This window comes from Chaetura pelagica, unplaced genomic scaffold (assembly GCF_000747805.2).
Source record: "Chaetura pelagica isolate M959 unplaced genomic scaffold, ChaPel_1.0 scaffold356, whole genome shotgun sequence".
Classification (NCBI taxonomy): domain Eukaryota; kingdom Metazoa; phylum Chordata; class Aves; order Apodiformes; family Apodidae; genus Chaetura; species Chaetura pelagica.
The window spans coordinates 8,247,081-8,265,744 of record NW_009953964.1 but is presented as its reverse complement, the minus strand read 5'-3'; the positions used below and the strand labels follow the sequence as shown (position 1 = coordinate 8,265,744).

The following is an 18,664-nucleotide window of genomic DNA, read 5'->3' as shown; positions in this document are numbered from 1 at the left end:
TATTTTTATATGTTTTTAAAAAAAAAAAAAAAAAAAAAAAGAGATCTCTTAGTGAAGGTCTGCTTCCCATTGTTTTTAAACAAATGAAAAAATTGTATAAAAGAAGAACCCATCAAAGAAAAAAGCCTGAGGCAAAGTACAGTGTCTTTTTGTTGTTGTTGTTTTCCTTTCTTTGGGTGATGCTACAGGTCCCTATCCTGCTCCCTGTAGCAATGAGTGTCTCACTGAGAGCAGTGTGCTTGTTCAGAGTGTTGGAGTAAACCTGGTCTTGTTTGAAGCAGTATGAAATAACTAGTGACTACAGTGGAAGAAGGATGGAACCTGTCATTAACACTTGGCTGTAATTCTGCAAGGGCATCTGTTTGGCCTAAAAAATTCACAGTTGTGAATTAGGGCTGATAACTGCTATTCCCTTTACTGGTCTTTAGTAAGTTCTCATCAGCATAAAACCTAGACTACCAAGTGCATAAAATATGCTTGTCTGTACTTTACATTTTCCCCAGCCAGTATTTGAATGCTAGAAATGTTAAAGAAAGCTTTTAAGGGTGATAAATAATTATTTTGCCAATATACTTGACTCACTATGTTCAGATGTGGAAGAAGAGTGCTATAATTTTTAAAGCACAGAAGCAGTTCTGTAATAGACATTATTTTGTATTATTTTCTCTGTAGGTTTACCTGCCTCAAAGCTAAAAATATGCACTGGAAAACAATAAACCATGTATTTGGATTAAGCACTGACATTTGCCTGCAGTGGGGCAAACCCGCCTCATAGCCATATATATATATTTGTAAACAATGCAACATACTCATTTGGATTAAAAGGCAACATCCACCCATGAGGAAAGGCAAGATAATTGCAACTTTGTATGATATTCAAACTGTGCACTAGGAATCTTGCTTTCAGTAAATGCTCAGATAGGTAACATGAAAGAAGGCTGCTATTTGGGGGGGAAAGAGACAGAATAATTCCTTTACTTCCTTTGTTAGAGTTTACAGACCAATAAAAGGATATTTAATTAGTTCCTGATTATTTGGTCTAGCAAAGTGCTTAAGGATTTCAGCATGCTCACTGAAACCATCACAGGGTGGAAATGAAGTTTGTCTCACCATGTTGCTGTCACTTTACAGTCCCTGTGCAGTCCCACTGCCTTTTTGGCCATTACTCCTCCCAGCATTTAGCTGTTTCCTTAGTGATCAGTTCACTTCTAAGAAGAGAGGAATCTTTTTCGCAATTAGGACATGAATGAGCCTGTAAGAGCACCTGGCAGTTCATGAGGGTGTTGATCTCCTGCCTCTGGAGCAGCTCAGATGCTGCTGTGGCTTCAGATAAAAAAACCTCACATACTCCAAGGTCAGCTTCAGAAGCGTGATGCTTCCTCTAACTGCATCTTCAGAGCTTGCTGCTTCTTGGTTGATTTTTGGCAGCAGATGTTACAATACTGTTTAAAAGCCCTAATAATTTAAAGAAAGAACAAGTTTTCTAGTGACGACAGAGCCAACAAAAGAAAGCTTCTTGCAGCCATGTCTGGCTACCTCGTGTTCTCCCTCTAGGGTTTGTCAAGCATTCGCTGTGGCACCACTCCAGATACCTTGTCATTAGTTTCTGTGCTACTCTGCTTTTGCTATAAATGTCTCTCCCAGTTTGGTCAGTTTGAGACTTGCTTGCCCAACAGCTATTAACAGAGAGGAAAGCTGGCAGTCAGTAGGGCAAACAATAAACAGAAGCAGCCAAGCAAGTTGCAAAAGGAGTCATTTTGGCAGAAGCACCATCACCTGATGCACAGAGGTTGTTGCTGTTGCCATGCAAAGCCCATCTGAGTCCACATACAGCAGTCGGCTGTGAGTGTCCAGTGGGGTTTATAAAATTTATATGCTCTCCTCTTAATAAATGTCATTCTTTAGCAATAAAATACAGAGAGCCTACTTCAGACTGAACCTTAGTTGCTCTAGCACTTTGGGGGCAGTTAGTGGCTCTGTGAGATTTTCAGTGTGCTGAAAAGGTGGAAGTTTAAGCAAATTTTACAGCAACTATGAAAACATTTCCCTTTACCTTCACAGTAAAATTGGCCAGAAGTCTCTCAGCTTTGAATTTTGAAGGAAATTTTGTAGGCTGGCTGAAGGGGTACTTCCAGTAACACCAGAACCAAATTGCTTTGTCCATTCCCTGTTGTTTGTCTAACAAACTGGCTTGTATGCCACACGCTGAGAGCAAAGCAGAGAACTGGAGTATCCTGGCAGCTGCAAAATCTAAGTATCCCGAAGAAGAGCAAGAGAGGAAGCTCTGAACTAAACAAAATTTTTGAAATATCTCCACAAGTTGCATTTCAAAGGAAAATCCTGTGGAGGCTGCCTATGGCATTTTGAAAAGGATTTCATTAAATGTTGCTAACTTGTCATAAGCTTTCTTAAATGGAAGGGTAATGGCTCATAACATTTGTAAGCTTTTTAATTTCATGCAATATGAGCAGTGTAATCAACACCTATTAGAGTCAATCAGCTGTGCTAAGTGGGCTCCCCACCTCGGCTTTTGTCTATGTTTTCATCATGGGCACACCTCTGAACTTACTCCAGGAACACGGTGTTCTTATCCTAACATCAGTAGAGGTTTTGTGTCCAGCAAACCTGGTATGGTCATTGCAAAAGTATCTGAACCCATGAGCAGAATAAGCACTTTATGGTCAGTGGGTTTTGTCTTCTAGGTAGAGTCTGAGTCATGAAGTTGATGCAGACAAATTAACAACTCTGAAGCCAAACATGAAGAGGATGGAGAATTTCCAAAAAAATCTCCCAATGTTTGACTTTTTCCCTCTGACAGGTGAACTTGCTCTGCTTGAGCTGGTTGTGTGAGGAGGGTTGTGTTCAGATCATGTGTTTGTTTTGCTATTCTGATCCTCTTCCTTTGCTTGTATGGCAGCTGTGCAGCAGAGGGCAGTGGGGCTGAGTTGTGTGGTGGGGCTGTATTTGCACCAAAATGTAGCAAATCAGCTAACATGGTCCTTTCAGCTGAGTCACGAGCCTTGAGACAGGAATGTAGGCATTAAAACCTAAAAGACTAGAATAAACATTTGATTTAGTTTATTGCCCCAAAAGGGAAAAGGAAAGACATGGAATGAATGATTTTGAAGTTGAGAGACAAATGGCTGAACTAAATGAATTTGGCAGGCAGTTTCTTGCCTTCCTTGGCCACGCACCATGCTTGCGGTGTCTTTTATTCCAGCTTCAGTCTGGCATCTCAAATTTGCATGCTACCTCTGAGAGTTAACTGGGAGGCTGCTTTTGAAGCCTTTTTCCTCATTAGCCACTTATTACACCCTCTCAGTATTGCTATAGGTTTGCAAACCTTCTGAAGATGTACACTGTCCTTCATTTTCTATATTTAATTTTATACTAACAAAAATTTTAAAGGCACAGGGGGTTTACTGGGGGAGTCAGGACACAGCAGTCATACCTACTGAGCGTTGGATTTCTGTTGCTGACTTGTATTGCTGGACAGGTATTACTGTTAAAGGAGAAACTCTGCTGGTAGTTGACTACAGCTGACCTGAGCCAACCCCTGAGACTGAACACATTTGTAGATCAGCCTTGAATTCTCAGTCTGAGACTTGATCTACATTTCATCTTAACAAGCTGTAGTCTCAGAAAGAATTAAGCCTTACAAAGCCCCAGAAACTGCTCAGAGAAAAACATGTGCAATTGTGTACTGCTGCATTTCTCTATCTCAAGGGCAAAGGACTTGAGTTTAAGGATTTACTGTGTCTAGACATAGCTGCTGACAATCAGGATTCTGTCCATTTTAGAAAGGATGAAATATAAAAACAACCACTTAATACTAAAAATTTAAAAGGAATAAAACTTTCAACATTATGGATAGAGAGAAGATAGAGGCAAATAGACAAAGAAAACACTAAAAGACAAATACCAGGATGCAATTATATTATAAAAAAAGAATGTTTTTCTGATATTTCCAAGAAGTCTCAAGAGCAGAGCTTTGTGTTGTTTTACCACAGGACAGCAAATACTTCTCTGGCTCCAACTCTTCTGCTGATCAAAACTATCGTGGCAGCAAAGTTAGGCATTTTGTAAGGCAAGCTTTACTTGACAAGACAAGCTGTGCTGTCATTAGGAAGTGCAGGCACACACAACTGGTTTAACAGAGAGTTTGGTTTGTGTGTGCTTTGATTTGCAACAGGAACAGAAAGCCAGACCTTCCAGGTTTCACTGATGAGTTGCTGTGGCAGGAATAAGAGCTTCTCTGTCGTTCTTTTACGACAAATTGGTTGAGGCTCTTTGGGAAAATGTACTTGCTTCTTTTGAAAGAAAAAGTAAGATTTCTTCGGTTGTTAACATTTGCCTGGCTCAAATATCTCTGGTTTTTATCTCTGTTTGTCTGAGGTCATAGCTGGCTATCTACTCTCATGGATGTCAGGTCAGTGTCTTTCAGGAAGGGACAGTCCCACACCAGTATTAGTGGCACAGTGCTGGAGTGCAGGACACTGCACTATGTGTGTGATATAAATGGCTATAAATCTAGTCACAGAGATTGGCTTTCTGATTTGTCAGTGAATCATTCCTTTAGGCTTCAGTCCAACCAGATATTTAATAATGTGCATGATTTACAGGCATAAGTAATTTCATTGAACCAGCAAAGCTCTCCCCATGCATAAAGTTGGGCGTACATGGTGTTCTTGGCAGGATCAAGCTGTGACATTTCTACCTATACTGCATGTCTGTGGTGGAGCAAAGCCACCAGCAGCAGCCACCCTGCTGGCCTCTCTACAAACACAGGGACAGACACAGCCCTTTTCTCCAAAAGGTTTTACATTGTCGATAGGAAGGCAGAGGGTGGAACAGAAGATGGGATGTGAGTGAGCAAAGCAGCTTGCTCATTTGCTCCTCCATCAGCTGACAATTGGTGAGAGGAGTCCTGTGTCCATGTGCATGCTTATTGTAGATCCCATGCCCCAAGTCTTATGGAGTAGGAAGACAGAGCTGGCAGATATTTTCAAATAAACACTGATATGGAAAAAAAAAAAAAAAAAAAAATCTTTCTAAAGGGGGTAAAGGAAAGCAGTTTCCATGATGCTCTTTTCTTGTGTGTTTCTTTTTTCATTTTATTTATTGCAGGATTTCAGCATAAAATGTCACATGTCCATCGATTTCCTCTTGATTCAAAGTGGTTTAGTTCACAGTATTGCTTTCTTTTTCAGCCATCAGGGCATGATCCTTGCTTACCATCCTTTTATGGAAGAGCAGGAGATTCCTCATTTTCTAAACCTTGAATTTTCCCTGAGCAGAGGTGGAGCAGAAGCATCTGTGGCTTTTGTCTTCTCACTGCTGAGGTGCCCCAGATAGCATCAACACTACAGTTTTGCTGTCATCCAGCTTTCCTCAGAAACAACAACCCTTCTACAAACAGATCTTCCTTTGGAAAGTCCTTCTTTAGGGTCTATGAGCGAATTGGTTTTTTAAGTTTATTTCAAATGTAATGGTGCTAGAATTTCATTTGCAAATCACTGCCTGTTTATGAAAGTGGTGAGTAAATGTTTGCCAGGATTTGCACAGTATCTTAGTCAGTGCAGGATACTTTGTTGGATTTTTAATTTGTAGTCTAAATCTATGCAATGAAAATTGCTTTTATGAGTTAGGCTTTTCCCTTTGTCTTTCTTTCCAGCTACAGCTTGATACTCTGCTTCTAGTTCTTCTCCTTGAGCAAAACAATATACCACTCCATTGTCTCTGTCTTGATTTAGACAAGGGGTGGATTTGTCATGGGGCACTTAATGAATAAAAGTGGTTAACATCTGAGTTTTGCTTCTCTGCTAAGAAACCGGTGGCAGATGCAGAAGATTGCCTGTGGTGCCATGAATGGGTGGCTACTGATCTGGGAGAAATGTGCTGTTCATTGAATCATTCATACCACTCTTCACAGTGCTTGGAAAGTCTTCCTTTCCAACTACTACTGCAAGCTGAGCCATCCTCTTGGATGTGATCTGACAGGACTGCAGCCCAAGGCAGCACAGTTGAAGAGTTAAGATGTGTTGTTTCCAATGAGAAGCTTTGTAAGACATCAATATTACAAATCAGAGAAATAAATAAAATTACAGACAAGTGGGTTGATTGAGGGGAGAAGAGAGGTCATTTATCTGACAGAACAAGCATCTCTCTCAGCAGGGCTTTCAGTTTTTTAGCCAAAAGCTGTTTTCTTTCTTTTGATTAGGTTGATCTGGAAGACTGTGAGCTGCTTCTTTTTAATAAATTCATAATTTTTTAAGTTATATTTTGCATACAAATGTGGACCCACAAAGTGGGCATAGGTGTCCATCACCTTAGAGCAGCTGATATTTGCCTGTAAGCAGATTGAATGTTGTGTTGTACATACAGGTGAAGCCACATTGTGAATTGCCAAATAATCCATAATAAAATGCACACTAATAGCTTCAAAAAGTTAAGAGTAAGTGATCAACCTGAGCTGATTTAGTGACTTGGTTCCCAGAAAACCATGGCTTGAAGACAGTGTATTGATGGGATGAATCTAAACACATTTCCTCTGATGCTTCCTGTGGTTGAGTGTTCAGAGCATGTGTGTCCACTTTTTTTTTTTGCAGCACATCCTTCACAGTTTAAATGAAGTAAAGGCCAGAGAAGGCAATGGTACTTGTGTGATCAGTGTTGCTAGGCTGAGAAGCACCTTTTAGTGCATGGTCACTGTTGCTTCAAGACAAAATATTTTACCTGTATTGCTGCTTCCCACTTGAAGTCCCCATCACCTACTGCAAACTGACTTGTGCTATATATGTTTCTTTAAGGTCTCAACTGTTATTTATGACTTGTGAACACTGATGTTGGTACACAGCTGGGAGAGCAGCAGCCTTCTTGTTTTTGCATGCAACACTATCTATTATACAGCATTTTGGGAAGTGTAGCTTAGCTGAAGTAGAAGACACAGGAACATGCAGGCAGGACCTTTCCTGCCCTCTTACCTGGTAATAGCCACTGATTGGATGTCCTCATTGATCAGTTTTGTTCCTCCAGAGTTTTGAAAGAACTTCAGGAATAAAAGCATCAGGAAGCAAATGCCTTGTGATTAAAAGTGGAGATAACTAGAGACTGATCCCAGTGATTTGGGGTACTTGACTGTTATATGCCTCCCTGTGCTCTCTTTTACCTTCACATTTCCTAATCTCTTTGGCTGCTTTTGTCATTCCTCACCATTTCCCCAAACAACATTCCTGTCTTCTTCCAGGCATGGAAAAAGCATCTGCTGCTCTTTCTGCCAGCCTGACATCTCTTGAAATACCATTCCCCAGCTCCCTGGTGGTGTTAGTTAGGGATGTATTTTTGCTCATCAGCCCTGTACCGTGTCAATGCCCTGCATTCCTCTCTTCTCTTCACCCTGAAGCAGATGATCAGAAGTGTCTACTGAATGGCAGCTGCAAGATGCAGTCAGATCCCAACACAGGACACCTAATTCCCACTCATGCTGGAATTGTCCCGCTGGTCAGGTATTTGCTGTCATGCTGTCTCTGTAGGTACATGTGTCCTGTGTAGCAACATCCAGCAGGATTTAGCATCTTTCCTCCAGATCAGTTCAATTTCATGTTACATGCTTAACTGCATCTGTTATTTTACCTTTTCAAGTGTACCACTGCCTTGGGTGTTAGATGTCCTGCCTCTCCAGGTTTCCCCCTCAGAGACTCTTCCTGTCTGACACTGACTCACACATGGACTGTTATGGCACTGCAGGTCAGAGTCTGGTCCCTGTGTTTATTCCTGTGGGGAAGCCTCTGTCTAGTCAAGTAGACCAATAAAGCATCCTTCTTAAAGTCAAGTATTGATCATTTTAGTAGAAGAAACAAAGTGGTTAGATAAAAGCAATTCAAAAACAGTCTGTGTAAATGTTTCTGTGACCCCACAACCCTGTATAATTAAAGCAGCACAAATTACTTTGGTATCAGAGATATAGTTGTGAGCCCAGCCTCTCTTTTCTGTCCTTCCCATTTTCCCACATGGCAGGTGCACAGTCTCCAATGAATTAATCATTGCATATCCAGGAAATGAGATTATCACTTCCATGAAGCTATTGAAAAGGAGATCTCATGGAGCCCTTCAAACCTCTTCCCTGATGCACAGACCTCCATTGTCTATGGAGCATAGCAAAGCTGTAGGACATGTCTTGTAAAGAAGAGCCTTATAATTGTAATGGAAGCCCAGAAACAGAAACACTGTGATTGCAGGAACATGTCGAGGCTGAACCTTGTCATTTCACAGGCCAGAGCTCCACTGGGTAATCACAGAAGTTAGGATGGCCTTCTGGGTCCTGCCTCCCAGCTGTAACCATGCTGTAATATAGTTGCTTTTGCAGTGTAATTGCTTTCTCTGCAGGGCTTCTTCCTATTGATTCTGCTTGTGTGGATTTAAATTGTTTGCGAGTTGGAACTAGACTCAAGTTGGTCAGCAGCTCTGCTCTTCTGTGCTAGGCAGCTCACGTGACAGTTCTATCTAAGAGACTTTAATGATGTCTAGATAGCATCACACCCTGGCATGCACGTATGTATTTGATTTGAGGAGAGAGGCTGGATCAGATAAGTTCAGAACATCAATAAATACGTGTGTTTTGTTTGGTGACACTTGTTCAATTTGAATCTTTTTTCCCAGGAAGCAGCTTGTGTTGTGTCATTTTTTCAGTGTGCTGTGTAAATGGTCTGCATCTGCAACTGTCGAGGATGGTGCCTTCCCATAGCAATGCCATCTGCTCGTCCACAAAGTGCTTTTTGCGTAGATAAAAAATGTGAGGTGTTACTCATAATTAGGCAAATCACATGCTGTGATCTGTGATTGATTTGATTTCTGTTGCTGGCTACCTTGCCAATGTCTGTGTGTCCATAAGTATTGTCTACATATCAGCATATGGATGCAAATGAATCAGAGACTCATGAATTCTTTTTCCCAGTCCAGACAGATGGAAATGTTTTCCTTTCTTCTTATTAGCAGCAGCTGAATTTCAGTAACACCAGGGGCCTCTGCTAGGATCTTGCCTGTGTTTTGTGCTGTACATGCCTATGTAGGTTGGTGTGGCCATTTATCATCTAGTACAAGAAGAAAGCAATCCATGACATGCAGCAAAGGAAACTTATAATTTCAGAGCAATATTTGGGGATAGCCCTGTTATTAGCCTTCTTGGAGAAAAATACCTGGATATATAACTTGTAATTAATCAGTGCAGTAACAAAATCCCTACAAGGTGCTGTGAGCATTACAGAACCCAAGTGCCTCTGCTGAATCAGACTTTTAAAAATATCACCGTGCCTTTCTTAGCATTAACCACATATACTCTTTAATGTATATTCACCTCCTTAACTGAGTGAGATCCTAATTATTTCTGGTCCAAGTAACACTGATAGTAAGAGAAAGTAACTCAAAAATTACCAGTTCTGTACAATTTTAATATTGTCTTCAAATGCCTTTTATAGATGGTGAGGTATGATTTGCCAACAGTTTTAAAAGATGTTTAAGGGAGGCAGTAGGCATAACAGAAAGGCCATAAAAATGAAAAAAAAACGTGACTAGAGGTCTGCACAATTCTCTGGACTAGAAGTGAAGAGCAGTGGAGGAACTATACAGTTGGATGATTTAGAATATTTTAACCCTCAGCAGAGCTCTCTCCTTTTCTCTCCCTCTGTCCTGTGGCCCTGTGCCTACCTGCAGTGTGTTTCCTTCAGTAGGAGATCTGTCACCACTGGAGTCTGACCATAACTAGGATAGCCTGAGGCAGTAAATGACCTTACCCAAATCCCTAGTCCTGCTGCTACATCACCTCCTGTAGGCAAGAGCCAGAGTGCTGTGAGCTGCAACAACTGCAGTTTGGTATTTCCGCAGAAGAATTCAAGTAAATGGAAATGATTAATGAATACTTGCCTGATTTTCACAGGTGGTCAATGTGCTGAGAACCCAGGCCCTCTGCTCTCCTGTTTAAGAGCATTAGTTTCCCAAGTCCTGCTTAGCTGGTACAAGAAAGAGCCATTCCCTGGTGATGCAAAGTTAATCATCAGAGCACAGCTGATCGACTCTGGTGTAACACCTCAGGTGAACTCTAAGTGCAGTGAAGTGCTTGAAGCATTTTCAGAATTATTTCGTCATTTTACAAGTTGTGCTGTTCTCTTCATTTCAGTTGTTGTCTGAGGCAGATGTGGTGTCTTGGAGGTTTTTTTCTGTGTTGTTTTTAATGTCAGCAGACATGGTATAGTTTAACTGTCAGAGGAATCTCAGCTGCAAAGCACCTGGTTAGGCATCTTGAAGAAGCAGCCACTCTCTCAAAGCACTGTGTTCATGAGGTTATGACAGGTTTCCTTCTAAAGAGAGGGAACCCCTAGATTGCCATAAATAAATCACTTTGAAGGATACAAACCCGCTTGGGTAGCCATCCAAAAGCAGAACCCAGTCATTTGATATCACATCACAGACCTGCCTTCTTCACACTTTAAAAAGAAAAGTCAAAGATATAATTACTTCAATGCACCAGTGGGAAATTTATCTTTTGTTTTTATTGTTTTTAAAATGAACTTCAAGAAATGCCATGTTTATGGTATTGGACATAAAACTCCAATATGTGGACTATCTGTGCCATTAGGATACCCAATGCCAGTGGTTTGGACCACAATATTACTGAGCTACATGGTACTGAAAAAAGTATCTTTCTGCAAAGGTGACTATACTTTGTTTGCATAGAAGAAGGGACTTGATTTTTTAATTATTTTTTGTTTCATTTAAGCATTTGAATACTCAATAATATGTCAGAAGTTGGAACACAGCACATCGATTCAGCTCATGATGTTACATTTATGCCCTTGAGTGCCAGTTGCAGGTCAGGGATGCATCAGCTCTTTTGCTTATCCAGGTTACACAACCTGGGCACATTACACTTGTGAAAAGAGTTTGTTTTCAGGATGAAGAGGATGCAGACTACGTTTTGTTATCTCTGCACTGGACCTGTTGCCTCCTTCCTGAAAGCAATCATCTTTAGACACAAATATAGCACATGCTGTAGTATTTTGTAGCATTTGGTTTAATCTGTTTCTTACCAATTCCATTCACGATTTGCTTTCATTCTGCTGTGAAAAGCTTACACTGTCAAACCAGAAGTTTTACTAAAAAAGGGATTTAGTTACATGAACATCATATTCAGCTGTTTGAAGGACAAAGTCAAGATCAAGAGAGACTCAGTGATTAAATGACAAAAAGTAAATTCAAATCATATTAACGGATGTTTTCAATCTAGCACCTAGGGATTTAGCTACGTGGTTTAACTTTTGGTGCCAGAAGGCTTCTGGGCTAAATCCTGGTTTTGCTGTGGGGAGCTAGATCAGAAGGAAGAGGAGGAAGAGCTATTGTTTTTTCTTTTGAAACAGAAACAGTAATGGTTGGCTTTCAAATCTGGCCTGGAGTCTAGATTTTCTGTTGATGTCGAGGAATGCCAGGCTGCTGTTCCAAACTGGATCTTAGGGTTCATTAGTTATCCCAGAGTTTATCTTCTTTACAACCAACGACAGATGTTATCCAGTGTTTTGTCTGTTTGTTTTTCAGGAGATGCATGATGTCTGCACAATGTTCTGGTGAGGTTTGCTGTGATTCACAGCGGTGCCAGTTGCTTGATGTCTCCAGCAGATGTTACCAATTCTGAAGTTTTTTTGACCCAATCATTTCCTCCTAGATCTGATTTATGGGGGCAGCTCTCCAAAGGATTTTCTGTTCTCAAGGTGGGAGTGGGGCAATGAAGTGTGTGCTCAGGGACTGTGTCCTTACAGCATATTCTGGAGATCTTCATGGCTAGAAAACACTGCATTTAGTTTTGTGCAGTGAGAGTATTACTGGTGCATCCCTTTGAAGGATGAGCAAGTCATATGGGAACATGCAAAACTGGGTCAGGGAGACTAATTTAAGCACTTCTTTGTCAACCAACCAAAAATGACAGAGTAAGGGTTAGAAAGTCAGCTTTCTCAGTAGGTCTTGGGACATGCCTGACAACAGCAAAAATGAGCTTGCGGGCAGTGCTGTGTCTGGGGCAGTGTACACTGCTGGAAGTAAGAAGCAAAGAGGAAAACAAGCAAGAGGGGGGGAAATACATCCTGCTACCATTGATGATCAGAGGAACCACTGGAAAGACACAATAACCAAAAATAGTGTCAGAAAGGAGGTGTCCACTGATGTAATTTGCAAAGTTGCATCAGAAGTTAAATCAAGGGCTATAGTTCAGTGCAGTGCAATGGGAGGGCTAAGGCAGATGAGAGCTGTGACTCTGCTGCCACAGCACAGCAACAAGGTTAACAGAGGGTGCTTGTAAGGAGGCTGAAGTTGAAACAGCCAAGTCTGTGCTTAAAGAGCAAGTCAGTGGCAGCGTGTGGGCTGGGAGCAGCATCTGCTCTTGCAAAAAGGGGGGTTTAGAAACCTTGTTGTCATGTTTGTGATGAGAGGGAGAAGAAATAATCAGAAAGAGATTTCTCAGTACATAAGATAGAATGCAGGCAGTGAGATATGCTAGGTTATTGTGTGATCGGTGATATCAGATGTATTTTATCTCAAATCTGCTTTTCTGAAGAAGTGGGTTGAACCTTTTGGAGAGAAACAGGTAGACAAAGAGAAAAGGATTGTTTTGCCTACTTTTCTGAAGCCACAAGAATATTTAATCTTGTTTTCCGTTCACTCCTGTTTCCTTTGTATCAATCCCAAGAGTAAAATACATTTCTTTCTTTAATATTATCTATCTGGAAAGATTCAGAACAGGATTGTTGCCTATTATATTTCAGAAATGTGATGTCTCATACTTACACTCTTATAATTAGTCAGATGTGCTTATTTATTGCATGCTGATATTCTGACTCTAGGTCTATCAAGTGTTAGGACAGTTTGTGAGAATATTACTTCCCTACATTAATATTTTTATTGTGGTGATGATGCAGTATTGATTTAGATTTCCACTTCCTCATATGCCTCAGGATACCTCATTTTGTCTCATGATTTAAGACTTTTTGATACTTTATTTAATCATTTCTTTCTGTCCGATTGAAGGAAGCTGGCACCATCACCAAGCTTGCAATAGAAGAAACATTTCTTAAAATCTTCAGTATGTAGAAGTTGTCAGTGTTCTTTGTAAACAGAAGATGATGGGCAGAAGATGTGCAGAATTTTCAGCAAAAGGGAGTAATTTTTTCATGTCTCTTCCATTTCTTAATGGAAGAAGAATTATGAAAATGAGAGCAGGCATTGCATTAAGTGCTTGACATGTTCCTTCCCTGCAGACCAATAAAAACATAACCCTTCTATTAGGGAAATTTAGTTTTTTGAAGGCTGCCTGAATCTGAGCTCTGAATCAGTGAATGAAATGACTATGCTGGAATAAGAGTTTTAAGGTCCGATTATGGATTTTAAGTCTTTTGTAGATGGATACCAGCTCTTAGTTTGTCTTGTCAAACTGCTTCAGAACAACTTCTCTGTCTCTTTTTATATTAACCACTTGGCTTATCTTGTCGTACTTCAGTAGTGCAATCTCCTGTTATGCAGATCAGTAACAGAGTTTCAAAGCCATGGGAATGGAATTATTTTACCTACCTGAGTTTGGACTAGAAGGTTTCCTGGCCTTTTCCAAACACTCTAGCTACTTGCATAACTCCAGAAACAAAAGTTGAATAGTGCAAGTCAAAAATGTGACCTTTCTGTGCTTCATACAGCATATTTATGGTGGTTACAGCCTCACCTGTAACTATAGATTCTGCAGATTGTAGCTATTTGCCTTTAAAAACACCCTTCATCTGTAATTGTGAAATTAAAAATGTAGCAGAAAACTGCCATTGCTGGGGATGTTCAAATTAGGTCCCTGATCAGGGCTGTGGAGAATTAATACCAGAGCAAGTGGGTATTCAAGTGAAGCCAGCTTTTCTTCTGTTCTACTAGCAATAAAATAGTGATCAACATTAATTTCTAGGTTCTAGAAGGTCACAAACAAAAATTAATAAAAAAGAACAAAATCATTACTAGTCATTACCACTGCTCCTTACTTCTAGTATATTAATCATATTTTAGTTTTATATACTGTATTACTTAACCTGTCAGACACATCACAGAGATATATAAGGATGATTTGTCCTCACACAGTGTATGAGGAGACAGAAGAAACCAAGGGCTTCTGAGACTTGTCCAAGGTCTGAAAATGATTAAGTGAAAATCTTTCTTTTTATAATTTTTTATTTAATTGTAAGTAGTCTGAATGTAGCCATAACAGTCTAGTTATAACTGATCAATTAAATCCCATTTCCCCTGATTTTACTGAAGGGCTGCTCCCGTGTGTGCACTGTTAAGGCAACAAATGTAATTATTGTGAATATTTGGTCACATGTGGGATTGGTTTTGTTTTCGGTTTTGTGGTTTTTTTCTGCAAACACTGCTGGGAATCATTTACCCCTCAGTAGAAGTGTTCCCCAAAGCTCCAGTCCATCACAGGACTCCCATGAGTACATTCCTGTGCTTCTGTTACGTTTTACTTGCAGACAACATAGTCCTTCTGCCATGATCCAGAAAAATGGCATCTATGCAAATATTAGTTATGTTCCATATATAGTCAGAAGGCAAGGAGAACACGCCTTACCTACACGATCCTCTGTCCCCATCCTGATTATTCATTCCTAATGGAAATATTTTTAAAGACTAGAAACTACTTCAGTAGGGGTTATCACATGGAAATAAATTTTTCAACACCTTGCTGTGTTTTTTTTTCTTGGTATTTTATCTCTTCTACTGATCATATGGCTTAGTCAGTTGATTAATTTAATTAGCTGCCTGTTTTAGACATTATGAAATGATACTGGCAGTGAATTTCCACCTCTCACCTAAGATTTTTGGCTGATTTAAGTTGGGGTCACCCTGTGCTAGTGCTGTAAGTGGCTAATAGCCCCTGCAGAATCAACTGTGTGGAGTGGGGCTGCCTGTAGAAAACACAGGTTCCTGGCTGTCTTGGATGCTCTTGCACACAGAAGGAGCCAGATGGTTTTCTCTGTGGGTTTTCTTTGGCTTCACTCTGCAGGAGAAATACCTGAGATGAATGCTGCCAGGTAGCTTTGTGCCTCCTTTGTGTTAGCAGCTGCTCAAGCTCTTCTCTCAGAGGTACATTTAAAGCATAAAAATGAAAAATGGGTAGAAATCTGTGCAGTCAAGTGGGGGGAGACTTTGTGTATTGTGTATCCAGACCTGATGGGACAGGTCTAGTCCCAAGCTGGCATCCCAAGCTGGAATGTGATGTTGGCATGTGCTGGATGGTTTATAAGTGCTTTGAGATCAAAGACACTTTGTACATGTTTGTGAGGTTTTCTTGCATACAGCCCTTGGGCACAGCTCACACACATGGCTGTGTGGTAGGCAGACACAGTCACTCATTGGGGTCATCTGAAACTGTGTGTAATATTGCAGATTTGGCTCTGAAATGCACTGCAACATTCAGCCACCTCCAAAGCACCATCACCTTCAGGAAACTGAGGTCAGGTCCCAGATCACCTGCCCATTTTAAAATAACAGATTGATTGACTTATACAGGCAATAAAGCTACCTATCCCTAAAGCAAGGCTAGTCTCTGGGACACTGCCTGGACCAGAGTTGTGAACTCTGGTTTATCCTGCACAATAAAAACGAATGCAGGGTAACCTGCACCTCAGCCACATGCCAACCCTGGGGCCATGAACAGCAGCAGCACAGGGTCATTAGGTAAAGATCCAGCTACCTGGAGGAGGTTGGTCTCAGGCAGCCATCCCCATCTCATGTGTTTGCTCTGCTGGTTCTCATTCCAGGGCAACCCACTGTACTTCCAGTCTGCCAGAAATGTGACAGTGAACATCCTCAATGAGAAGACTAAAGTCCTTACTCGCCTTGTAACAGGTAAGGAGGGGGGAAGGCTGTGTGGAAGGGTTAAGGAGGGATGAAAGCGAGTGTGTTGTGCGATGCTTTGCTGGCTTTGGACAGTGTGCAGGAGGGGAGCCCAGGTGTCTTACAAAGTACAATGAAAACTTCACTCCACTTTGTAGAAACAAAGTTGGACACATGAAAGCCGTTCTGGAGCGGCGGCAGGCTGCGGCTTCTGGTAATGAAGCAGATCATTGTTTTCATTTGAAAGCCAATCCAGAGACAGAAAGGTTAGTTGCACAACTTCAGGGTCAAGAAGAGCGTACACAGGATGACATTTCTGTGGTAACAGGCACAGGATTTTCCTGAGACACTTCCAACCTGGCTGAGATCTTAGGAAAGCTGGATTGGGACGCTTTGCAGTTTAGAGCTCTCTGTGTCCTTCTGCTGATGAAGAACTCTCTCATGCTCCCAAGCAAGATCTGTGTGATGGGAAAATGGGATTTTTCATAAATCCCCAGTGTACAGCAGCCTTTGAATGAATGCATGTATAATTTGGGTTGAAAGAACCTAATGCATTATATATGGTAATATAGAATATATAAATATGACATAGGATATATTTTTGTTTGTTGAGAGTTATCTAGGGACCAAGAAAAGTATTACTGTGTGGCAGAGCCGGTAATCCATAAAAAAGTTGTTTCTACATGAGACTGGGTTGTTTGGTTTTCTTATATAACATCATTGGCCTCTAGTCACAATATTAAATAATTAAATACACAGCTTCAGTCAGCAGTGGTTTAAGCAGCTCACATGAAAATTGCCTGGAGGAAGGAAATAAATTCAAGCCCATGCTCTCTGATTCTCATATTCAGAATAAGCATGTTTTGTTTGTTGGTTCTCCATATATTTTCACCAAACCACCTCCATTTCACAAGAGCTTGGGGAGACAGTCAGTGACATCTCCTGCCACAATGTTCAGGTTATTGAGGTTGTTTCTCTGTTCAGCAGAACCAGCTTTGGTTTCAGAGGAGACTGAAGACATGGTCCCTCATAGTCCATGCTGCACTGATGAGCAGGGAGGCAGATAATTATCAAGATAGAAATCAGACTTAAAGCTCAAAAGCACTTCATTTTATCAGAATGGCTAAGATCTTTAAGTGTTTCCAGGGATGTCAGCATAGCCTCACTTTAGTTGCGTGAACCATGTGTGTGATTCTTAGTGTGCCCTCTGCCAATACACATGACCTGAGCAGACAAACGTGCATATAGATGGAGTTAGAAACTGCCTAGAAGAATATCCTGGTCTTATTTCTCTTGTCTTTGGGGAAATGAGACTAGTCATGAAGACAGCCAGAATCAGTGCAAAGCCTGATCACCTGCCTCCTGCAGTAGCATATTCCAGGGGGGATGTGGCTTGGACTCAGTTGTGCAGATCTGTCAGATGGTGATTTTTCCGAAGTTTAGTCTACATTGATAACCAAGGGGTCTGCTCTTTGTAGACTTTGAGCTACAGACTTGCACAGAATTGCTATTCAGGCAGCTGATGTTTATCAGGCTCCACACACAAAAAAAATTCATTGCCAGAGGCTTTCCAGCACTGCTGTGCACAGCAGCCTGGAGGAGAAGCAGCAGAGTTAAAATAAGAGCTACAAAGGAAAGTTTTACTCTTCTAAAAACTTTCTGAAATGTAGGAGACCCTGCCATTTTCTTGGCCTGTGCAGGGTTGAAATGGTCTAAAAGAAAACATTTGCTCTGATGGTGGTGTTTGTTTTTTTCTTACAGTTTTGTTGTTGGTTTTTTTTAATTGGACTGTGCATGACACTGATATTATTTTAATCCAGATATATCTAATAAGCAGGAAACTAGGAATCTGTTACACCACTAGCAGCAGTCCAAGCAAAATCTACTCAGAAACTCTTGGTGCCTCTTAGCAGCAACACCCTCAAAGCATGGTTGGGTGTATTCATTGCTATTTCACATGCAGGTCTGTCTTATAAATATTTCCCACCTATGTCAAGCTTAATGGTGATTTTATGACATACATAAATATTAACAAAAACATAAGTAGTAGTTGAGGGGTTGTTATCTGGGTAGAAAAAAGTGCCCTTTTCTAATGTGAGGTTACCCTCTGAAAAGCACAGATCTTTGTGTTTGATGTGGCAGATGCAGGTTGGATCAGCAGAGCTATTAGGATAATCTCAGCAGATGGATTTATTAAATGTATGAAGCTACCATGTTATTTTATTATACTTTTCACTAAAAGATTATGCTAAATCTCTTCCTTCCTCTAGGTCCCCAAGCAGTGGAAGCACACAGCCAAAAATTTGAGGTGAAAACCCTCTCTGGAAAATTGCTGTTTTCAGCAGATGACAACGAAGTGGTGGTTGGAGCAGAGAGATTGAGAGTTTTAGGTAAAACATTATTCACTACATCACTATTTTAATATGTGTGACTTCAAATTTTGGAATAGTTTTGCCTGACTTTCCTTCATACTTGCAGAAAGCTTCTTTTGGAGATAAAGTCTTTCAGTGCCTTTATTGCTTTGAATCTTCCCTAAGCAGATAATGGCCAGGAGTTTCTATCTGAGGAGTTTCTTAACTTGCACAATATGTTATTTCTGCCCCACAAGAACTTCCCTGGAAGTGGCTTCTCTGGCTGAATGAAGTAGATTTAAAACCTGTTTTGGAAGCTGAACAACTTTATCTCATGGGTCTTGGGTGAAGGACAATGAGGCATCTCTGTAAGGATGCTTCCATGCCCCAGCCACTGTGTGTAGGGA

The 18,664-nt window shown here is 40.8% G+C and overlaps 1 protein-coding gene across 1 annotated transcript in view; it reads left to right on the top strand.

The window, feature by feature from the left end:
• The window catches only part of SGCD (sarcoglycan, delta (35kDa dystrophin-associated glycoprotein)), a 195,005-nt gene that overhangs the window by 131,624 nt on the left and 44,717 nt on the right, over positions 1-18,664 (top strand). The window contains exons 4-5 of the mRNA XM_010002006.1: positions 15,831-15,918; positions 18,177-18,296. Of these exons, the coding sequence (XP_010000308.1) occupies positions 15,831-15,918; positions 18,177-18,296 (208 nt within the window). The remainder of the gene's footprint in view (positions 1-15,830; positions 15,919-18,176; positions 18,297-18,664) is intronic.